The 24371-nt window shown below is 43.1% G+C and overlaps 1 protein-coding gene across 1 annotated transcript; it reads right to left on the bottom strand.

The window, feature by feature from the left end:
• Window positions 1-2346: 2346 nt before the first annotated feature.
• On the bottom strand, window positions 2347-23443 carry LOC148475048 (uncharacterized). The gene is made up of 8 exons (XM_088457759.1): window positions 23358-23443; window positions 17620-17676; window positions 12239-12307; window positions 10619-11464; window positions 9950-10012; window positions 6683-6865; window positions 6020-6089; window positions 2347-3280 (listed from the first exon to the last, which is right to left on the bottom strand). Exons 1-7 carry the CDS (start codon window positions 23416-23418, stop codon window positions 6058-6060), a joined length of 1311 nt encoding a protein of 436 aa, XP_088313885.1. The 5' UTR covers window positions 23419-23443; the 3' UTR covers window positions 2347-3280; window positions 6020-6057.
• Window positions 23444-24371: the final 928 nt, after the last annotated feature.

Raw genomic sequence — 24371 nt, 5'->3', positions numbered from 1 at the left:
TAGGCAGCAGTTCCCAAGTTAAATATTGATATTTACAATAAATAAGTGGAAATAATTTCTCAACAAACAGGAAGTGCTTCAACGTTCATTGAAAAACATGTTTATTATAGGGTATAACACTCCCTACCATAAATGTACAGATATAAGGAGCGAGCCTCATGCCTATATAGGGTCACCAAACTCTACAGTGACTTCTAATATCTACCTAATGTACAGTACAGGGAGTGCACCAGCTAAATACCTGTATATAATATCATTTTGAGGCTTTTGTTTAGAATCTGGTAGATCTGTTCGTATAATTTTTGAGTTTATTAGGAAAATTGGTAAATCATGATGGATAGTACAAGATACCTATATGAAAAAGCATCTGCATTAGGGATGGTCATCGACCATCGCTGGTTTTGCAACCATCAATGGTCTATTGCCTAAGTGTTTTTTTTTTTTTTACGTCTATGGCGGACCACCAATTCTGGAACATTCCAAACGTTGTGGGTCTGAGCATGCGCACCACCCAGCCATTGGTGGCTCAACCATCAATGGTAGTCATCAATGGCCATCACTACTCTGCAGGCAGCCTTATATGGTGCCAGAATTCAGGAGCACTGCTAATAGTTCTTTCAATTTATAGTAGAGTACAAATTATCTCCTATATAGCGATGCGGTAAACACCTCGACAACCAGGCACTGCAATGTATCAATATTTTGCATCACGATACACACTACACAATCCGCTGTATGACTGTGCAATATATCATTTATAAAATGGTGTGGTTTATTGAGAGAGGTAAAACCAACATGATTGGACAAACTAGATGACTTTGACCATGCATTATTTCCCAACGACTGCACACTTCATGCCTGATCTACCTCCTATGGTTGTCTGAATCTTATTACAAAGCCACAGCTGTATCGCTCCACAATTGGAAACAATAACATCTCTCACAGAGACACTGCTCACAAAAAAGCAGCACATCACTGCCTCACTGACAGGAAAACACATCACTGACTCACTGCCTGAAATACACATTTCTGACAGAAAAATTTAAATAAACGTCAAGATGACTTCTTACTGTATATCAAAGGACCTGACATTAGTCCTCACCAAAGAACTTGAACAGGACTTACCTGAGCGGCCACTTCAGAATCCAGCACAGCAAACAGTCAGTAGACATGTCAGCCCTGAAGCAGCATTGAGCACTTCCTGCCAGCTCAATTCACTGTAGAACACATATTATTTCCAAAATGAATCACTCAGTGACAGTAGTCATTAGTGTTCATCTGTTTAAAAAGCCTCTTCTAAATGTTCAGCTGTTTTCTTACATTGTTATCCAGTTAAATGTTTATTTGTTAAAAATTATTCAAATGAAACAGCCTATTCTGAACTATATTTATCTCCCGTTCTGTGTTTGTGTCTCCCTACATCATCTCCACATAGTACTATTTTGTCACAATAGGGGTCATAATATAAGATAGTGTAACACAGGGTGTAGAAATGAGGACTCCAGACAGGCAGGTACTCGGTAAAGCAGTGTCTTTAATGGCAGCAAACACTGCACTTTAGCATACATGAGCATCGGCCTGGACACACACAGGCACATAACAGAAAATAAGCAAACAAACATAAAAGTTCCCAGCACTCCTTGTGCTTAGTAGTCAACAGTGGCTTGCAGCCACAATCAGCCATGCTCTCCCAGCATAGCCCTTTCCCTGGTTCTACAAACACAATCCTACTACCTGGCCGCTAGACAGCATCAGGGCAAAGAGCATCAGGTGTATGAGAGTTTAAAACCCTTCCTGTGCTGCTGGCTCTGGGCGACCTGGAAAACCCGGAGTTCCATATGTGCAGAATGTGCTGGTCTTGTTTTCCTCTCCCTTGGACGGAGCTGATACCACCAGAATGTGAGCAATTCAGGTGAGAAACCACCCCTCTCACCACAATAGATATACCACTCCTGGGTGTGTGGTCACGTTCTGATATACTGACACGGGTGGTTGAACACACTCGCCCTTCAGCCTTGTGCGTCACAATGCACACTCAGGCACTTCTGCACCCCCAAGAGTGGTATAACTATTACATATCTAATGTAACTGCTGCATTGTCCGATGGGAAGATGCGACCACCCAATTCATTATACGATGAATTGGGTAGTTTTCAGGGTACATACTGGGCCTGATTCAGAGATGCAGGGCCAGCTTGAGGCACGTTCGACCAGTTCGAACAGGGGTGCCACCCCATAGAGGGCGCACCCCATCCAACCATTTCCGATTTCAGCAAGACAGTCCCATTTTTCAGGGCATTGCCCCGCTGTTCCACCCGCAGGCCGAAGTTTCCCGCGGGCGGTCGGGAGGTTGGGCACCGCCACCGTACATTCAGTTCAGTAAGAGGGCTGGGGGCAGCCCAGCTACTGACGTAGTGCTGGACTTGCCCCCAGCCTGACGTTAACGGGAGGCGTGCCATACGGACACGCCCCCATATAAAGTCATACAGGGGGTGTAGCCTATGGTAATTAGGTCACGCCCCCATTTTGGCGCAGTCAGATGATAATCGCTCGACTGCATGCTTACATCTCTGAATCAGGCTTACTATACAGGATGTAGTTACTATCCTGGCGGTCGGGAAGCCGGCGCTCAGAATACTGGCAGTTAGGATTCCGCCGCAAGAATCCTGGCCGCCGACCTCCTGATGGTAAATATTAGGGTTAGGCTGCAGGAAAAGTGGGTTAGGGGGAGGGTTAGAGCCCGACCGCCGGGATCCCGTACCCAACCCCACTATACGATGGTTGCTCCGATCCGTCATATATTGTCTACCAGCTAACTTTTGTGTTAGTATGTCCCTGTTGTGTGAACACTGGCCCACCCCTTGCCTCTGTAGTTACTAACATCCTAATTTTAGAATCTCTGTAAGATAATGTGCTACACTCAAAACAGAAGCAAGTGTACAATTCATACAATGAGACCATATTTCATGACACATTTTCTACAAGTTTTATTGCACATATCAATATTTAGACAAAAGCTTTATTTTTTACAAAGATACAAAAAGTACACACTGTTTGGCACAAATAGCTCTCGTTCGGTGAGCTACAAAAAGTCGGACAACAACTTCCATCCTATAACAAGCGAGGAGATTTGTCCAGGAATCCATCTGTACACCGCTCACTGAAAATACCTTATATTGACTGGATCCAGGGAAAATTTGTACAAAAATAAATATTTACAATTTATTCAGTTTTGACCTTTTCAAACTTTTCACGTTGACAGAAGGTTGACGAATATTTTCCTGTGAAATAAAGGAGACTCTTACTACACATTGCCATCCGATTATGGCCTCTGGCGTAGAGACCGTTAGTTTGGTCCTTCCGTATTCTATGACGTGGCAGAGATTTCATAGGCCTGGTCATATCACTCTTGTGTCCCGACTCTGTAATTGTGTAGGAGATTTCCCTCCCTGTAATAATGGCTTTCTTCACTTAGTTTCCAGATTGTGGCATGACCTATATGATATAGGGCCTAATTCAACCCGATGGTGAGCGCACATTTCTGATTGTTGGAGGACTGCGCATACACAGGGGGCGTGTACTGCGCACATGCAGTCCTCCATCTGTGTCTCCCAGCTGCAGCCTGACTGACAGGCTGCAGTATTTGGGGGGCAAAGTGGAGGCATTCCTGGCCAGCTTTTACGGAAACGGGGGCATATGGACCCGTTTTCTGGGAGGGACGAGGCCAGGTTCTGTGTCCTTAGTATTCTAGGTCTCTCTATCTGTCTTTCATATTGTAGAAGAACTTCTCGATTTAGTCATTTCATATCGGACATACTGTAATGACTGATCTATATGGCTTCATCTATGGATGCAGCAATTGCTGTGCGTTTTGCAGTTTTCACGTCGTCTTAAGGTACCTACACACATAGCGATGTGCTCACGATCCGACCTGAGGCACGATTTCCCCTGAACTCTCCCCAGGCAGCTCGGAATCGGTATGATTTACCGCCGGACCCCTGGCCGGCGGTTCAAATCCCAGCAGCGGCAGCTCGACAAGGATGAAAATCCCGATCGTCCCAAGGTAAGTATTAGCTAACCTATTCTACCCCCTAACCCTTACCCTCCCTTAGGGGTGCCTAACCCTAACCTTCCCACCCAGTGCCTAAACCTAACCCTCCCTTCCCCACCGCCTAAACCTAAGTCCCCCGGGGGGGGGGTGCCTAACCCCAAGTCCCCCCCGGGAGCCCCTAACCTAACCTCCCCCCGCGGCTGTCCGCGCTCGGCACCCGGCATCACTTCGATCGGAATGCCGGGCGCCGGTCTCCTGGCGTTGGGAACATGACAGGCGTCTAGATTTAGACACCTGTCATTTAACCCTCGCTGGGATTAAGCAGTCGGGAAGCCAGCTGTCGGGATTAGGTCCACTGGCTTCCCGACTGCATACCGGCAGCTCCCTGGCAGTCGTGGTCACAATTTGGAGTAAAAGATGTCCAATCTGACTCAAGATCTATTGTGCATCCAGTGCATTGTGTCCCAAATTGGTAAATCTGCCCTACAGCTTGGCAGATCTGAAGATGCGATGTACGACAAGCGGGGGACGCGCATCGGCATCATGAGTAGAAACTCACGATTTGGGCATATTTTACACGATTTGTTGTCACGATTCGTGGAAATCGTGTAAAATATCACTGTGTGTGTAGGCACCTTTTAGAGTTTTTCATGTCACTGTTCATCTCCTGCTCATCTGCGTGACCCCTGTTTTGAAGTAGGCAAAGATAGGGTGTGGTATGTAATGTGGACATTGAGATTGCCAGCATCAAAATGGTGTTGATGTCAACATGTCCAGTATGTTGACATTTAACATGTTGACACTGATGTAATGTCGACAATGTGAATGTTGACAGATTGTCGACAATGATATTTTATGCTAAAACTTAACCCTAAAGCTTACCCTAACCCTAATTATAAAATGTGTCGACCTTCTAGTTGTCGGCATTATGTCAGTGTTGAAATTGTGACTACATACCAAGGATAGCCAATGGGGGATACAAATGGCCCAGATTTATCAATGAGTGATATTCTTGTATCACTCATTACTAATCTTAAATGTTGCTCCAACCAATCAGCCCCTAACTGCCATGTGTTTGAAAAATGACAGGAGTTGATTGACTGGAGCACCATTTAAGATTAGTAATGAGTGATAACAAGCATATCTCTCGTTGATAAATCTGGACCTATGAATGTTCTCAGTGCCACATAGCGTTTGAGGAGATGTGCGCTGATCTCATGAGTGGCAGTGATCCGCCCCTTGTATTATTGAGGTAGTGAGGATTGGTCTTTATGCTAAAGGGGCAGTGTTACGATGGGACAAGGGGAATGGCAGTAAGTAGTAAGCCATATGCTAGGAGAAAGTGGATGGAGGAGGGTCTCTGAGGAGCACACTAGTTGTGATGTGAGGATTCTGTATTACTGGTGCAATAAAATTAAGGACTCATATGAAACCGTGTCCATACATCCAAATCGCTTTGCCCTCTGCCATTGACTATAGGGGTGTACTTACTCCTCCTGTAACTGCTCCTGATAGCCCCCTTTCTTCTGTACAGTAGAGCACACATTAATATCCCTTTTACACCAGAGCAAAAACCTGGGTTTTTGCTGGGTCTACCCAGGTCGCAGCTTAGTGTAAAAGGGTCCCTGAAAAATAACCCGGGTCAAGTGACCTGGCAATCCAACCTAGGTAGCTACCAGGGTAGGACCCAAGATGGACCTGGGTAATGGTAAAGTGTAGACGGCGCATCCCGGGTTATCCGACCTGGATTATGCCTAAAATGAGCTGATTGGTGGTTGTGGAGCAATCACCTCCCACTTTTTATGACCTCACAAGTTTAGCAGGGCAGACCGAGGTTCAGTGTGAATGGGGCTGACCTGAAACTAACCCAGATCGATGGTGTTGTGTAAACTGTATCTGACCTGGGTTGGAACCATGTCTCAAAACCCAGGACCCGGGTTTTTGGTGGTGGAAAAGAGGTATAACTTACCACTTCACGTATTAGCATCATGCTCCATCAAACTTCTATCACCCAGAATGAGCGATTTGTTGTGAAGAACCTGTATAGGGAGACACATAAACCATTTAAGAAAAACACCAACTGTTTATTTCCAGTAGTCACAATTTGCAATATGTTGAGCAACAATCTCTCCAAAACATCTTACATTCTCCATATATGTCTCAGATGGGATGAGAAGACTATTGTCCCTGTTATAATCCAGGCCATTTGTGTGCGTGTGTGTCGGGGGTGAGAGTGAGGGGGGGGATGAATACAGTTGTAGTCTCCTTATATTAAGAGGTCATTTGGACGCAGGACATGCTGTCATTCAATACATATATACTGATTTTACAAAAATAAAGCTATTCTACATAGGCAAACAGATCTGCAATAAATAGCTTGGCTGAAAACTATAGCATTGTACATGTGGTGCGTCATAACAAGTGTCATACAATGTCTACCATTTTCTGTTGAAGTTAACTAAAAAAAAAAGTAACTGTATTTGAAATAATAGAATAGTTATTTTGCTTTAGGGAGTAGAAATATTGGTGACAATTGAGAATAGAATGAATTAAGAAAATATAGAAGACTAGTAACTGATATACTGTAGTTGTCAGATGTGGAAACTATGTAGCCCTCCTTACTGTCACTCACCTGAGGATCCACTGCCACCACCTAGATTTTGGGATTGGTGGATCTGGGAGAAGCCACCACCAGCTCCTCCACCACCCCCTGCTCCTCCGCCAGCACCACCTCCATGTATCGATCCTTGGCCTTGCCCTTGGGGGATCTGGGCAAACCCACCATCTGTTCCCCCAATGTTGGATACTTGACCAGCTGTAAAGATAACATTACAATGATTGAAACAGGACTGCCTGCAATAGTTCAAGAGAAGTTCAGAATAAGTGCATTAGCACCATCCAATTAAACAGATGTAACACATTATCTCAGGTCTGCAAATTAATAATGCACTCCATACAGATGATAGGCAATTGTTACAGGGCTCAGGTTATTAATATATTGCTTGTACCAGGTCTACCATTCTCCTGAAGAACTAATGAATGTCCCCGTGATTAATGTATGAATTTGGCATAAATGCATCTTCATGAAACACATATCAGAATAATTCTAAATGAAACATTTAGATACCAGGCTGGAGAGCAGAGGTATGCAAACCCAACACGTCATCTAAAGATCATTTTTAATGTTAAAAATGTTGACGTTTTATTTATTATTATCTACACATTAAGCACAGCCTACATACAACAATTAGCTTATTTAGCAACATTGTTTTTATCTTCTATTGTAAATCTCATGGAGAAGGTAATGCATAGACAGGACGTCTTTCCTTATAAAAACACTAAAGGATGACTTATGGACCGTACACACGGTCAAATCAGACAATGAACAGATATCGTTGTCTGATCGTCCTACATGTGCTGGATGATCGTTCTCGAGCATCAAGCGCATGCACCATTCCCCCAACTACTATAATGCCCCCAATTACTACAACGACCCTCGACCAATGATTGAGGGTCCCTATAGTAAACAGGCTAACCTGATCGATATCGACCATCCGTGCCCGTGCATCGTTGATCGTTTGGTCGTTGGAGGAGGCAAAAAAAAAAAGGACGATTTAAACGATAAACGATAATGTTTAAAACGTCCTTTTAATCTCACCGTGTTTATACATCATTAACTAAACTGCTATTCACTGGGAGGTTTGGTTTTTTTCTTTGCAAGATTAACTAAAGGAAAAACCACCATTTTTAAAAAGGGCCACATTATACGTCCTGATTTTTTTTTATAACATGGTAAGAGTATAAAGTGTGAGATTTACTAAGCTGCGATTCGCTAAATGTCTGTAAAACGTGTCAGAGCAGCATATTGTTTCAGCTAACTTACCCGTCAGAAAATAAAACAAAAAATAAGTAAAAAAATAATAACTATGCCCACCCTTAAATTTGTATAGTTAGTATAGTGGTGCTCTGCATTGGGCTGGTTTTGTTGGAGATCCCAAACAAATGAACTTATTTCACTTTGTGTCATTCCCAATTTATTAGTTTTTTATTTTCCTAACTGAGGGCCTGATTCAGAGCCGGACGCTCTGAATCAGTGCCCTCCTCCCTAAAAATGGAGCGGCCTCTTGGACGCCCGCATAGCTGTGGGTTACCAACCACAGCTTATGCGAGCATCCATGATGATGGTCGCGATGGTCAAGACCATCGCGACCATCGGGCTTGCGATGAGACCCTGCAGTAGGGTCTCGGTGACCGCAAGCCCTGGAGTGATTTTGGCTCTATCAGAGCCAAAATCACTCCCACTGACATCACTAGTGATGTCAGTGGGGCTGGACCCAGACGGTAGGCGTTCCCATGGGAACGCCTCCGTCTGACAGCCACGCCCCCGGCACGCCCACCAAAGGGGGCGTGCTGTCACTCACCATCGACAGCACGCCCCCTTTGGTGCGAGACCCCGAGCGACGTATTTCTCGTCGCTCGCCGGGTCTCGCGCATGCGCATGACGGAGCTCCCTCCGTGGTGCGCATTCGCCCAACATCGACACGCTTGCGAGCGACCTTCGCGAGCCAGCGGGTCTGAATGACCCCCTGATTACATAGGATCAAGGCAGGATGAAGATGTCAGGTATTTATTATGGCTGTAAATTTTATTTCCCCACATGGTCAAATTTTTTTTTTTTTATAGGGGCATTATTGTCTGTCCGGGCCACCTAGAATACCCACCTAATGTTGCTCAGCATTGGACTTTTAAAAAAAAATGTACGGGTAAAAGCGGGTGTTTTCCATCCGCTTTTAACAGGCAGTTTGTCCTAAACCTCATGCGATTTAGAAGTTTTGAAAACTCCACACATTGCTTGCAAGTTGGGTTTTTCCTAGGGATGTGCAGGCTCGGATTCGTTCGGATTTTCCCGCCAAATTTTAATTTTTCCTGCCAAAAATCAGGTCTCAGGCAAAACGTCATCTTTCATGGACAAGCATCATCTTTCATTCAAATCCGAATTTGGTGGGAAAATCTGAACTAATCCGAGTCTGCACATCCCTAGTTTTTACCCAATTCACCGCTGCAGAGTAAAACTGGTGGTGTGTGTCGCAGATTGAAAAGCCACAATAAAAAATAATACCCTTTGGTGTTTCTGTTAGGATGCGATAGCGCTGTTTGTTCCCTTTTCGTGTTTACCGCATGTAAACAGATTGGGAAGCCTACACTGAGCCTTAGGCCAGGTACACATCAGAAAGTCACGTATCCCAGCCAACCCGACGCCCTATGGAAGGATATATTGGGCAGCCATGTACTACCACGTGATATTCCCTTCCATCTCGCATTTACCTGCATGCCGTCCTCAGCGATGTCGTCCCATCTGACGTGCAGTACATCAGATAGGACAACGAAACACCTGAATGCGCGATTGAGGGTACACACTGAGCGATATGGACGACATATCCGCGTCTGAACATTACGTCATCCAATATATTGCCTGATGTGTACCCAGCCTTAGACCACCAGCAAACAGCAGATCAGACATGTTTTTTTTTACTAACATTAATAATGAAATTAAAATGAGGCCTATAGCATCAAATTACATTTGTTAGGCCAGTGCTTCTTAATTATAACAACATTCAGCCTTAAGGAGACACTTCTGCAACCACCGAAGGTCTAAAGTCTTTAGTGGCCACACAAACACTTCTGGTACTTAAGAACCTCTGCAAGTTAATGAGGCTCTTTCTGTTGACCTCCTTGTAGTTACATCTTTCTGTTTAATAGTACTTGAATTCCTTTTGAATAACCTCCTGCACCCCATAGTATTATGCAATAGCAGAATGGATTAAATAATAATAATAATAATAATAATAATAATAATAATAATAATAATAATAATAATTAATAAAAAAAGTATTCTTACATCCTCCATTTGCAGTTTTCTTACATCCTTTGGACACTGGTACATCCTTTGGATTTATTCCCCCTGTAATTAGTCAAATAAACAATATAAGGCATTTTAGTTCATTACAGTGGAACAATTAGCTAAACTAGAAGCACTTATACATAATGACAATCTCCAAATTAATGTCAGCACAATTTATTTGGTGTTGCGGCATCAGTGCTAATCTTATGCTTTTTTAGAGAACATTATCAGTTTTACTCATTAAAAGGCTCAATCACTAGAATAACTTTCAGTGGCCAAAGCAAAGAAAGAAACCCTTAACAACTGAATGAAAGTATACAGAGTTTTTTTTTATTATTATTATTAAATTCTTCTACTATATTTTTCTTTTATCTGGTACTTCTGTTCATGTTACAGGATTTTTATTATTTTCTTAAAAAGTAGCACAGTAAAAAAATATTATTTTTTTTACAAGGTTCAACTTATTTTTAATATGTTATCACCCCTAGCAAGAGGAGTTGGTCTGATGAGTTAAATGTCTGATTGATATATCAAATTTAAACTTTTTTTTTGCAAAATGTGGTAAAGGACTAATCCAAGCCTAGCAATGATTCTTTTGTAAAATCTATTTTAAAATATATTTTTAAATGGGGAATATGCAAAGGAGGAATACATGTTCTATATTACCTGGTAGCCTAACTGAGTTTGATGAACCGACTCCAAAGGCAGAGCCACTGCCAAAAGAGCTTCCACCTCCACCTCCAGTATGGATCTGCTGAAACGAACCAGTTCCTCCACCTGCTGATCCTGAGAATGAGCCTCCGCTACCACCTGATGATCCTGAGAAGGAACCTCCCCTACCACCTGATGATCCTGAAAATGAACCTCCTCCTCCACCTGCTGATCCAGAAAATGAACCTCCACCTCCACCTGCTGATCCAGAAAATGAACCTCCACCTCCACCTGCTGATCCAGAAAATGAACCTCCACCTCCACCTGCTGATCCAGAAAATGAACCGCCGCTTGCAACTAATGAACTTCCACTTGATGACCCAGAAAACGAACTGCTGTGACCAAAAGAGCCTCCACTAGCTCCTCCACCATGACCAGGGATAATTATCGTTTCATGAATGACAGAGTTTTGATGAGATGAGCCACCACCTCCACCTGCAGATCCTCCAAATGAACCTCCACCAGCTGATCCAGAAGATGATGAACTGCCTTGGCCAAAGGAACCTCCGCTTATTCCACCTCCTAAACGTGGAGGGACAAAATTCACTGCTCCAAACATGGAGTTTTGCTGAGATGAACTGCCACCAGCTCCGCCTCCACCGGCTGATCCAGAAGAAATGCTTTGGCCAAATTGGCTTCCTCCACCGGCAGCTCCCCAACTTCCGCCACCACCGCCGCCGCCACTTGACATGCTACCTCCATGGATCACAGTGTTAGAATGCTGACTGCCGCTTAATATGGAATGGGAGCTGCTACCTCCACTCGCAGATCCAAAGGTGCCCCCAGAAGATCCACCCTGACCTGCAACAACCAAGAGAAAGGGTGTGATACTGAAAGAAGAAATCACTGTTTCTGCCCAATTATTCACCCACCTTATCTCCTGTTCCATCTTTTCATTTTTTGGACTTGCAAACACCAGAGATTTCTAATGGTCTTTTTTTTTTATATAAAGGATGCAACATAGTTAAATATACATTGCACAATAACTCTGGTACCCCTTTAAATGTCCCTACTTGACTAATGGGAATGTACCATACACAGCCTGAGGCCTCATAGTGGGCGCTGAAGTTAGCAGTTCCCGAGTGAGGTCTGACCTCCTTAACTGAGCGTATGGGTCAGAGAAGGAAGTTATTGATGTAGTTATGTACACTTATCCTCAAACCGCACCGAATAGCCCCGTTTAGCGCGCTATGAAAAATGCCTCGGCATACTTATTTTTTGCTCAATATTTTACTTAGTTTGCTTCTTTATTAAACTGCTTATGCGATAAAAGGTTGAGGTACGCATACCCTGTACACCCCTAGTGGATCTGCGGGCTATAGTTATCCAAAAAAAGATGCTAAGAGACCGGGGACCAATATGAGTGAGCTGTGCCATACATCCCGCCAAGCAGCATTGTGCAAATTTACATTGTCGCCATTGCAAGAAAAGTGCAAATACAAATAAATCCCCAGCACGCTACAAGTCTGTTGGTATGCGCCAAGCATCTGGCGCCATATATAGCGTAAAAACGTTAGGTGTCTGAGAACACATCTATGTGAGTCTCTCCACCCGTGAGATTTGCAGAACACTTACCAGAAGAGAGACTTGAAATTTGGTAGTAGCCAGGTGTTCCATCACATGGAGGATACTGCCCCATGGGGTCTGCAAAAGAATGGAGAAACAACAAAGCAAAAAAATTAACATTTAAAGAAGGGCGCACTAAACCTGAAATAAACTTAAAGAGGCCTAAGGCTACATTAACACTACTCCCAGCCAGAAGCCCGGGGGCTACCCAGGGCAACTTTTTTCACAGGGCTCATTGTGGCTTGTAATGTGGTTTCTTTGCTCACACACCTCATCCACCACATATGATGAAGGTGCTTGCAAAACCCTGGGGAAAAAACACTGCTGCAGGTACTCTGCAGCCTCTGGGACTTCAGCAAAGAGAACACAACAAGAAACGGGTGGAACAGGACCTGCAGCTGTGAATCCTGCCGTCATGTTGGACTTTCTGTAGTAAGATGCATTGCAAGTTTAATCAGATTTAATGTTACACAAAAGATCTAAACTACATATTTTGCAGATAACACCCTTTAAGTTTCTTTAGATCAATTACACACTAAAGAAACATGTTTTTGTAATATTTGTGGTATATTTACTAAAAGTCGATTTAAATCGATTGTGATCAGTTTAAAATCGATCAAAATCAGTCAACATCGATCTTGTGTTTCTGGGGCTAAGGGGTCTATTTACTAAGCCTTGGAAGGAGATAAAGTGAACAGAGATAAGGTACCAGCCAATCAGCTCCTAACTGCCATGTCACAGGCTGTTTTTGAAAAATGACAGTTAGGAGCTGGTTGGCTGGCAACTTATCTCCATCTAGGGCTTAGCAAATAGACCCCTCAATCACACATCTACAAATAATTAAAAAAAAATTGTCTGTTAGTAAATGTGTGATTTAGCCCCAGTAACACAACATTGATTTTAATCAATCAAAATCGATTAAAATTGACCTTTAGTGAATATACCCTGTTCAGCTCTGCCTTTTGCCTTAGGCTGGGTACACATTGGAGCGGTATTGCCCCAATATGTAGTTTCCGGCTGAATTGGAACGACAAATCGCCCGGATCGTTCAGTGTGTATAGCCAATGTGCACGCTGCCGCGGTCATTAGTGATATCTTCCGGTCAGCCGCCCTGTACAGACCACCGGGAGATATCACATGCGGCTCCATGCAAGGTAATGAAGGATGAAACTAGGGATCGTTCCTCCCTTCATTACATCGTTCTGATGTGTATCGTGGATACAATATGTCGGCCACCATATCATCCGGGTATGCATGACCATGGCTAATTGACCACAATCAGCTGTTATGTCACAGTGTGTTTGGCCATACATGAGGGGAGATGTATCAAGCCATAGGAAGTGATATATAATATAGATATTTATTTATACACCCTTTTTGTAATTTAAGAAAGGAAAACAATAATTCTACATCATAGAAAAATGTCGGCAGTCCAAACATTTTAAGGCATCACAACCAAAGTTCTTGTCTTAGTGGGTTGTGCGACCTTCCTTTGTGATAGTCTGCTCACTGCTTTTGTCAGACGCTCCCCCAATGTACAACTCTTTGCAGGGGGCATCTTAAGAGAGGAGGGGGCCTGTGTGCACTCCCCGTGCGGGGCCCCCTCCTCTCTCCCCGGAGCAATAGTAGACTCCGGGCACTAGAGTGTGACCGGAGTCTACTGCACATGTGCAGAACACCGGAAAAATGGCCGCGGCGGCCATTTGCTGGTGTTCTGAGCAGCGCTGACACGCGACGCTGGACCTTTGACAGGTGAGTTTAAAATAATATGGGTGCAGGGTGTGCAGTGCGGGGCCCCCCTCGTCCCAGGGGCCCGTGTGCCCTGCACACACTGCACCCATTATAGATACACCCCTGACCCTTTGCCTCTCTCTACAGCACCAAAGTCTCCATCCCATTTTCAAACCTCTGCTGACAATGAAGGTCCAAAGTGGTGATAAGTATTTTAAGATGGGAGGGCATACAAAACGCTTTATATAACCCATGGAGGGTTATGTAATAAAAGTGATGTTGCCCATAGCAACCAATCAGATTCTAGCTATTATCTTCTAGAAGGTGCTAGTCAAATGTTAAGTAGAATCTGATTGGTTGCTATGGGTAACATCACTTCTAAAACTCACTTCTAACAATTCTCACTTTAGTAAATTTACCCCCTACAGTATAACTGATTGCCTCTTTAAATTTAGCCACAATCTCTCAGTAAAACAGACAGCTCCGGAAAATCGGAACCTATTACATAACCCCCCATAAATATTGTTTTTAAAATGATCTAAATGTTACCAACAAAATGTGCAATTGTGTTGGATTGTAAAACATAATGTGGATTATTAATAATAAAATGTCATGACTTTACCAAATTAAGAAATCTTTAGACTCCCTTGTGCGATACTTCTCATTAGGTTTCTTGGTCCTGTCGTAGAACCATTTGCGGAAAAAGCCTCCATCAAGTTTCATCTTGATACTCCCACTCTGCTGGAAGTCTTGCAGAAGCTGAAAGACTGCCAGCTGGTACGGGCCACACCTATGCCAATTAAGAACCGGAATGCCAAGAAGAGACTGGCCCACACAGTGGCACAATTTCAAAAGCTGCCAGGGGTTTGGTTATATAGAGGATATGTAACTGGGATGATTTTCAGGGAGAGTATCAAGGGCAGTCAGACCTTCCAGTGAAGGATTCTCAGACCATAGAAAATAGTATTTTGTTGGTGACCCAAAGCAAAATAACCTGGTACCTTGGGGGTCATTCAGACCCACTCGCGAGCGGCTGTCCGCTTGCAAGTGGGTCGATGGTCCCCACTGCGCATGCGCACGACGGAGGGAGCTCCGTCGTGCGCATGCGCGAGACCCGACGAGCGAAGGACTTTCCTTCGCTCGGAGTGTCTCATCAAAGGGGGCGTGCTGTCGATGGTGACTGACAGCACGCCCCCTTTGGTGGGCGTGCCGGGGGCGTGCCTGCCAGACGGAGGCGTTCCCAAGGGAATGCCTACCGTCTGAAGCCGGCCCCACTGACATCACTAGTGATGTCAGTGGGAGTGATTTTGGCTCTGATAGAGCCAAAATCACTCCTGGCCTTGCGGTTGAAAAACCCAACCGCAGGCTTTTACTCGCAGTTCCGATGGTCGCGATGGTCAAGACCATCGCGACCATCATTTTGCACGCTCGTATATGCTGTGGGTGGTGACCCACAGCTATACGAGCGTCCAGGAGGACGCTCCATATTAATGGAGGTGGGCCCTGATTCAGAGCGAGCACTCTGGTCAGAGCGTCCGGCTCTGAATCAGGGCCCTTGTCTTTTAGAAACAGACTAATGGGGGAGATGAGCAGTATGAAGCCTTGGAGAGAGGTTCAGTGGAAAAGTTGCTCAACGCAACCAATCAGCTTCTATCTGTCATTTACCTGGCACAGTCTATAAAATGGCAGTTTGAAGCTGGATGGTTGCTATGGACAACATCTCCCCTGTATCTCTCTCTAAAGCTGGGTACACACTATTTGATATATATCGCACGGACCGTGCAGTGTGTATGCCCGATCTGTCCTTCACGATGGTCGTTCATCGCATCGGCCCATCTGCTGTTCCGCGCTGCAAATGAGACGATGCAATGAATGACGCCATGCTGCTACATGCAGCGTATAACAATATATTATCGCGCTGCCGCACACCAGATCATGTAGTGTGCGATATACTGTATACTGTTACATCGAACTGTTCCGTCTCTGGGTACACACATCGCGTAGTGTGAACCCAGTTGAAGATTTGATACATCTCCTTTTTATTATTAGAAAGTGGTGTATGTGCTCGCAGGGGTCTATCATTACAAATGTATAATATAGTACATATGAGATTTTTGTGCACTGGGACCTACTTGCTTAGATTACCTGTTAAGACAGGGGTGGGGAATCTTTTTTCTGCCGAGGGCCATTTTGATATATATAACATTATTTGCGGGCCTTCAGGCCACGCCCCCTCCATGTGACATCACACAGGGGTGGGGCCACAATTGCTGGTAATTACAGCAATGCCCGGAGCATCCTGAGGATGCTCCGGGGAGCTGTAAGGGCAGTTGTGTGACCGTCTGAAGCGTCCTAAGGATGCTCCAGGCAGCACTGCTGCATAGATTCTGGCTGTAGGGTGCCATTTTAGGCACCCTGCTAGGCAGACGAGACTAGCAGAAAAAAGCTCAGAGGGCCAGACCAAATGATTCTGAGGGCCTTATATGGCCCCCAGGCAGGAGATTCCCCATCCCCGTGTTAAGACACGGATCTGTGATTCTTAAAGTATTTGTATTGTCAATAAACATTGGTGAATATCTGCATATCTCGCTTAGGGACACTGTATATCTATTTTTTTTTGCAAATGATATGTTTGCCCACTTCTCCCCTCTGTACATTCCTTGATACATCACCTTATATGTATCATACAGTTATAGGTCCGTATATCACAGGCCTTTACTCCCTACTCATCCGTGATTCCTCAAAGCCTTCTCCACTGCAATTACTTCTCCAGCAGGATATATTTTTATTTAAAAAAAAATGTATACTATTATTTAATAAAGCATCACAAAGGGTCTCCCTTTCTCGTGCAACAGTAAATCATACTTGCCGACAATCTGGCTGCCCCTTCCAGGAGGAAGCAGCCAGATCGGCATGACTGGGGGGCGTGGCCAACAAACGGGGGCGGGGGCGGCCAGTGGATGAGAGTTTGCGGGCGGGGCGGGGGGTGGAGCCACGCAATCACGTCATTTTGGACCCGCCCCCACTACACACTGCCGATATTACAGGCAGTGTGAAGCAGGGGGCGGGGCCAAAATGACGCGATTCCACGTGAATCGCGTCACCGCCTTCCCCCGCTGCGGGGGCTTTACATGTAAGTACGGGGGGATAGGAGGGGTCGCTGGCAGCCGGGAGGATTGCCTGCCTTCCCGGGAGGTCGGGAGCGGCACCCGATTTTCGGGAGGCTCCCGACCAAATCGGGAGGGTAGGCAAGTATGCTGTAAATTCAGTGTATTATATTTTTTTAGAGAACTACTACTATTATATTCATGTTGCTCAGAATGTTAGTACTGATGCAGATAGGTAGCAGAGACCCATGATAGGCCTATCCTGATCTAAAGACTTCAATACATGACATCACATGATGTCTCCTACTGAGCATGGAATAATAACGTGTTCAGCAAGGCATGTCGGCAGTAAGTAACAGCTGTGCCATTTGTGACTGCAGTATTTCCGCCCCTTAATTCACCCTGGTAATGTTACATTCAGTTTGTCGGTGCTGTGAACGTGGCATATAAATGACGCACAATGGTGTACATAATAGAAATTATATAAAACATAAATTCAGCCACAGGTACAACAATATACATAATATTTTTTCTAGTGATAACATAACATACCAGAAGGACCTGTGAGTGTGTAGCTTGGGTTCCGGCATAACTTCTGTGGAGCAGCATCTGTGGAGACAGAAAACAAGTATTCACCATATGATTGCACAGAGTTCTAAGACTGCCTTCAGCAGGTCTTGCTCTGTTATATATACACTAGTGTAAATTATACATATATTTTAAGTCATCAAGAAGTTGCATTCACCATATATAAAGAGTCTAAGGGGAGGGGGTGAAATTCAGTCCAGGCCACAGACTGAGAGTTATATAGTGGATGGAGCAGGATCCTCCAAGCATCACAGAGTATATAGCGACAGTATATAGTGTCATGAAGTACAGAAGGGAATGGAAGAAGCTGGAAACAAGAAGCTGAGAGTTATGGTGCATACACACGGTCAGATTTTGTGTCAGATCTGAGCGATAACCAGGCTTGCCTACCCTCCCGAAAGCCGGGTGTAGCTCCCGGCCCCCTGGAAAGGCAGGCAAGCCTCCTGACAGCCCCTGATCCCCCCGCGATTAATAGTTTAGCCCCCGCAGCAGAGGGGGCCGGTGACCCGATTCACACTGAACCGCGTCATTTTGGCCCTGTCCCCTCCTTCACAATGCCTGTATTATCGGCATTGTGTAGTGGGGGTGGGGCCAAAAGGACGCTATCGTGTGGCCCCACCCCACCACGCCCACAAATGCTTATCACCCGGCCAGTCCCCTTTGTCCCGGCCACGCCCCCTCCCCCTCCTGCCCATCTGGCTGCTCCCTTCCGGAAGGAGCAGCCAAAAAGTCGGCAAGTATGACGATAATGATTTTAAAAATCGTTCAATCGTTCGTATCTGATGTCAGATAACGATACCTGACATCTGGTGTGTTTGCAGTCAGATTTAGACGATTTAATTCATTCTAATACTGTCTGAAATCGTTCAAATCGTTTGTAAAATCGTTCAATCGTTAATCGTTCATCTGACAGATCTGACCGTGTGTATGCACCATTAGAATTTGGAGGGAGCAGGGTCCCCAACTACACAGAGTAGTGACATGAAGCTGCTATCAAACTGGTGTAGGAGAATGGTGACAGCTAGCGCCCTTTCTGTTTGTATCTCCATCTAACTCCATTTACACAAGTGCATACAAGGGAGGAATGTACTATTTCCTTGCCCAAGGGAGCATGTACCATCTGTTTTGGTGCCAGGGAACATTGACAAGTCAGGACATGTAATTAATTGGTCATTCCTTCTCCTTCATGTGTATGATATAGAAAAATTCTTTGGTAAGCCTCAAAAATGTGTTGCAAAATGTATTTGTCCTCTTATACTTCTAGAATTGTATCAGCTGTATCTAACTGCACAAACTTATATCCACTATACACGCTTCCAAAATAGATGTCCCACATTATCAAGGTTTTCCATACTAAATAGGAGCAAGAATATTTACATACACAAAGACTCCCTCACGGGATTCAATCGGGATGCCGGCGGTCTAAATGCCGAACGTCATCATCCCGACTGTACAAATATATAATGATCTGGTGCTCAGAGCTTGTGATATAGACTGGATATGCAGAGCTCTTAATTTTTACAAGCTCTGAGGGTTATCTGTAAGTGTATCAGGCACTGGTGCTTGTAATTTTTGGGAGTGAAAGACTTTTCCCATGTATATATATATATATATATATATATATATATTCAAATATTTTGGAGCATACACATGTTCTGCGCAGATGTCTGTGTATATATATATATATATATATATATATATATAAATCACAGGAGCTCTGCACTCACCATAATAACTAACAATAATAATAATAAACATAATAAACTGTGGGCTTTAAACCTTGAGAGCATATCCTGAGTTAAACACTAATGTGATAGCTATTCTGAGCAATAGAGTAGGGACTTGCAGTAAAGTGGGGTGCTGTGGTGAGTGCCATGGATTAGTGCTTTGTTCTGTTATTTATATATATATATATATATATATATATATACTCCACAGGTTTTAAAGCATACACATGTTCTGAGTTGTAAGCATGGGGTAATAGTTCAAGCATTCAAATAGCTGGAGGCAGATACATTTACAATACATGAGTCAAACATATTGCAGTGAGGAAAACTGATTCCAGTTAATTTTAAAGCAATAAGTAGCGCTTCTAATATACTACTCATATTTGTAATAACCAGAAGCAATAAGTGGAGAGGAAGATGCCGCTCTCAGTTATCTGGTTACTTAAGCCATGTAAGGCAGTTAACACTGAAAGGTAACACATTTCGCAATTATACAGTGCTCGTAGTACATGCTTAGGGTGGTATTCATTTGTATCGGCCCCCTACGTGCCCGACAGGAGCTATTCAATTGTTGCTCCTGTCGGGCGTGATCAGCTTCTGGCGCACCATTTCAGCTCGCAGCCCCAGGGGGGTTCAAGCTAAAATGGGCAAAAAGTGACCTGTTTGGGCGCCCAAACGGCACTTTTTGTGCAAAAATGGGCATCCATTGAATAGTGCCCCGCGATCTCCTGTCACTTTAGACGGGAGATCAGGCACACGTAAACCAATGTATACTGCTTCTGTGCCTGGTGCATGCAATGGTACAGGGCAGAAAAGCTGGATGACCACTTTTTGGCACAAGCTTAGCAAGAATATAGGATCTTTATGCTATAAACATAGGACCACGTTTTTAGACAGAGGAATATTCAAGCCATTAAACAATGGGAATACATACTCCTGGTTATATTATATAAATCACCAGAAAACTGCCGTCTAAAACTGCCACTCACACATGGCTGCCGTTCTAACTGCTATGACGTACCCATAGACGCTTATGCAATAGCCAGTGATTTAGACAATAGATCTAATGCAGCAATAATTGTAATGGCAGTCTAGATGGGACAAGTGGTTCTTAGCTGTCGTCAAATTCTATAGTGTAAATTTACTAAAGTTATAGAGTTTTCAGAAGTGGAGATGTTGTCCGTAGCAACCAATCAGATTCTAGCTATTATCTTCTAGAAAGTGCTAGTTAAATGTTAAGTAGATTCTGATTGGTTGCTATGGCCAACATCTCCACTTCTAAAAACTCTCACCTTAGTAAATATACCCCTATGTTTCTATATAACCAAAAATTGCCGCTTAAGGCTATGGACTAATTCGCCGGAATTACGCTGGCTTCTGCAACTCGCAGGCTATCACATATTGGACATTGGGTTAGAGAGGTATAAAGTCGACGGAGATAAAGTACCAACCAATCAGCTCCTAATTGTCACGTTACAGGCCGTGTTTGAAAAATGACAGTTAGGAGCTGATTGGTTGGCACTTTGCCTCTGTCCACTTTATCACTCTCCAAGGCTTTGGACCCCTTAGTCTGGAACATTAATCTGGTAAATAAACTCTTATATCATGTCATAAAATCCCCCATCATAGTTTTTAACATTGTTATCTTACAAGTCTCGCAGTTGGAAAGCACATTACCTATAACTCCAGTATCCAAGGACCAAAGCAAAGAACCACATCCTGTAATGTATCAGGGAAACTCCTTAAAAAAACCTATAATAGGTGTCGTGTTATAGTCTGACTCAGGAGTTCTCACAAACTGAGTGAGAGGCAATACTGTATTATGTACCACTACACTCAGAAGGTGAGATGTGAAGGTTTCTTTAGCCCCATCCCAAGTTCCTTCTCAGCACCATGGACAGAGGTCGAGGCTCTTACTAAACTGCACAAGCTTTGGGTTAAATGTTAGTTGTGTGCAAAATAAGCCTTATACTTTTTAATGAGGACAAATGCATAAACATATAAATGAAAATATCATATATATTCACTTGAAAATAGTTTACTGTAAGATATTAAAAAGTATATTTGACATATGGAAGACAAAGGAGAGTCATTAGTGGAATGTACTTGTACGAAGCTAAAGTTATTAGTGGGTGCCATAGTGATGTGTATTGGGCCTTTTAATAATGTTTTGAATCTTTTAATAATGACCTTCTAGATGGCCTGGAAAGTGAGATGTTCATGTTTAGTGTCATTAACATACAGCAGGATTTACAGAAAGATGTAGACATGAAGACTGGAAAATTGCAAATGATATTTAATGCAGAAATCAGATACCGGTAATTATACACCTAGGTTGTGGTAATAATTATACTACTTACAAATTAAACAGAATACATAACTGAGAAGGAAAGGACACAGGGAATCTAGATGACTGAATGCTGAGGAGCAGCGCAGTGCTAGTAAGGCTGTACAGAAAGTAGGATTGTGTTCTGTGTGTGATAGATATATATGCATACGTCAATCAGTTGTTATAACAGAATTTTGCTACGGTTATCATAGTGTATTGTTCTTTATTACAGTGTAATGTTCGTATTTATGGATGGTAGTGTTGTGTTCTGGCTAAAAATGTGTAGTGTTCTGGTTACTGAGCTGTAGTGTTCTGGATATAGGAGTGCAGTGTTCTAGTTATTGTAGTGTAGTGTTCTGGATATAGGAATGTAGTGTTCTAGTTATTGCAGTGTAGTGTTCTAGTTATTGCAGTGTAGTGTTCTGGATATAGGAGTGTAGTGTTCTAGTTATTGCAGTGTAGTGTTCTGGATATAAGAGTGCAGTGTTCTAGTTATTGCAATGTAGTGTTCTGGATATATGAGTGTAATTGTCTAGTTATTGCAGTGTAATGTTCTGGATACAGAAAAGTAGTGTTCTAGTTATTGCAGTGTAGTGTACTGGATATAGGAATGTAGTGTTCTAGTTATTGCAGTGAAGTGTTCTGAATATAGGAGCGTAGTGTTCTAATTATTGCAGTGTAGTGTTCTGGATATATGAGTGTAATTTTCTAGTTATTGCAGTGTAATGTTCTGGATACAGAAATGTAGTGTTCTAGTTATTGCAGTGTAGTGTACTGGATATAGGAATGTAGTGTTCTAGTTATTGCAGTGTAGTGTTCTGGAGATAGGAGTGTAGTGTTCTAGTTATTGCAGTGTTGCGTTCTGAATATAGGAGCGTAGTGTTCTAATTATTGCAATGTACTGTTCTGGATATAGGAGTGTAGTGTTATTGTTATTGCAGTATAGTATTCTGTATATAGGAGTGTAGTATTCAAAATAATGCAGTGTAGTGTTCTGGATATAGGAGAGTAGTGTTATAGCTATTGCAGTGTAGTGTTCTGGATACAGGAGTGTAGTGTTCTATTTATTGCAGTGTAGTGTTCTGGATATAGGAGTATAGTGTTCTAGGTTTTGCAGTGTAGTGTTCTAGTTACTGGATTATAGTGTTCTGGATATAGGAGTGTAGTATTCCAGTCATTGCAGTGCAGTGCTCTTGATATTGTAGGGTAGTATTTTGGATATATACAGTATAACATTGAAGTGTTCTAGTCATACTGTACATGTGTACTGTTCTGGATATATAACAGTGTAGTATTCTAGATACATAACAGTGTAGTGTTCTTGATCAATAGCAGTGTATTGTTCTGGATATAATAGTGTAGTGTTTTGGTTATATGAGTGTAGTGTTCTGGATAGATAGCAGTCTGTTGTTCTGGATATATAACAGATAGGTGTTTTGGTTGTATTAGTTTAGTGTTTTGCAGATCTCTGGAACGATTGGTATAAAAAGTGAATTTACAGCCTCAAAAAAGTTACTGTAGTATCTGCATGACACATATTTACAGGTTAATATTTTAATAACTTTGGCAAAATAAAGACAACCCCATTACACCTCATACACCGGCCCTCTACCTTTTCCTCTCATCCATCCATTTATAATACTTACTACAGACATAGAGAACAGCAGCCCAGCACAGGAGAACCCCAGGAGTACCAAGTGTACCCATCCCGGCGTCTGGGGGGGGTCAGCTTTCTATGAACACAGGATCTCCTTATCACCAAGTCAATGATATTTATAGAACTGGCTCAGTGGGAGGAGATCTGACATCTCTTGGTTTGGCTTGTAACCTGGGATGAGCCTGACAAAGCATGTCTCACTAGGGTGTGAGAGGCGCGCAGAGAGTTTCCACCCAAGGGTGCGACTGTTTATGGCTCTAGTTTATTTCTATCCCAAAACATGCTACCCAGCAGTTATAGGGTGTAGAGAGAGTGAATCACTGGCATTGTCATACTACTTTCTCTCCCCCCTTCCATGCTACCTTTATGCCTGTATCATCCTGTCAGTCTCATTGATTTCTTTATTTCTGTATCAATCCTAGTTGTTTCTTTACATCCACCGGTCTCATCTGATTCAGTCTACAGTACTGATGGCCATTTACTCACAGTGCACTGTAAACACGAGTGAGTACACCCAGGCATCACAACTCACAGGTGTCTATGGGCACTAAATATGTCAGATGTGGATATGTTTTTGTATCAACATGTCTTTTGCAATATGTCTCATTTTTTCTCTCTATTCTGTTTTTCTGATTCTGTGTTTTTTTGGGGGTCTGTCTCAGTTTTTGTATTAAAGTGTCAGGTTCAGTTGTTTTTTTTATGCAGTCTTTTTATTTATTTATATTTTTGCTGTCTTTCTCTCTGTTTTTATTTATATATACATTTTCTATATACACAGTTTTTTCTGCAATCAGCATATAATAATATTAATCATTATATTTATATAGCACCTTTCTTCCAATAGGACTCAAAGTGCTTTACATTTGCATTTTAAAAAAAATACAAGATAAAAAATAAGCTCATGGTGTATCACATATGTGACAAGAGATGTCCGTCGAATCTCGCTTAGTCTGCAAAATAAACTGCACGAGGTGACAGCAAGATGACATAAATACCTTTTATT

This window comes from Taudactylus pleione, unplaced genomic scaffold (genome assembly GCF_031769625.1).
Source record: "Taudactylus pleione unplaced genomic scaffold, aTauple2 ptg000783l, whole genome shotgun sequence".
In the NCBI taxonomy this organism is placed as follows: Eukaryota; Metazoa; Chordata; class Amphibia; order Anura; family Myobatrachidae; genus Taudactylus; species Taudactylus pleione.
Note: the sequence above shows the minus strand (reverse complement) of the source record. Positions and strands in the feature narration are given on the sequence as shown.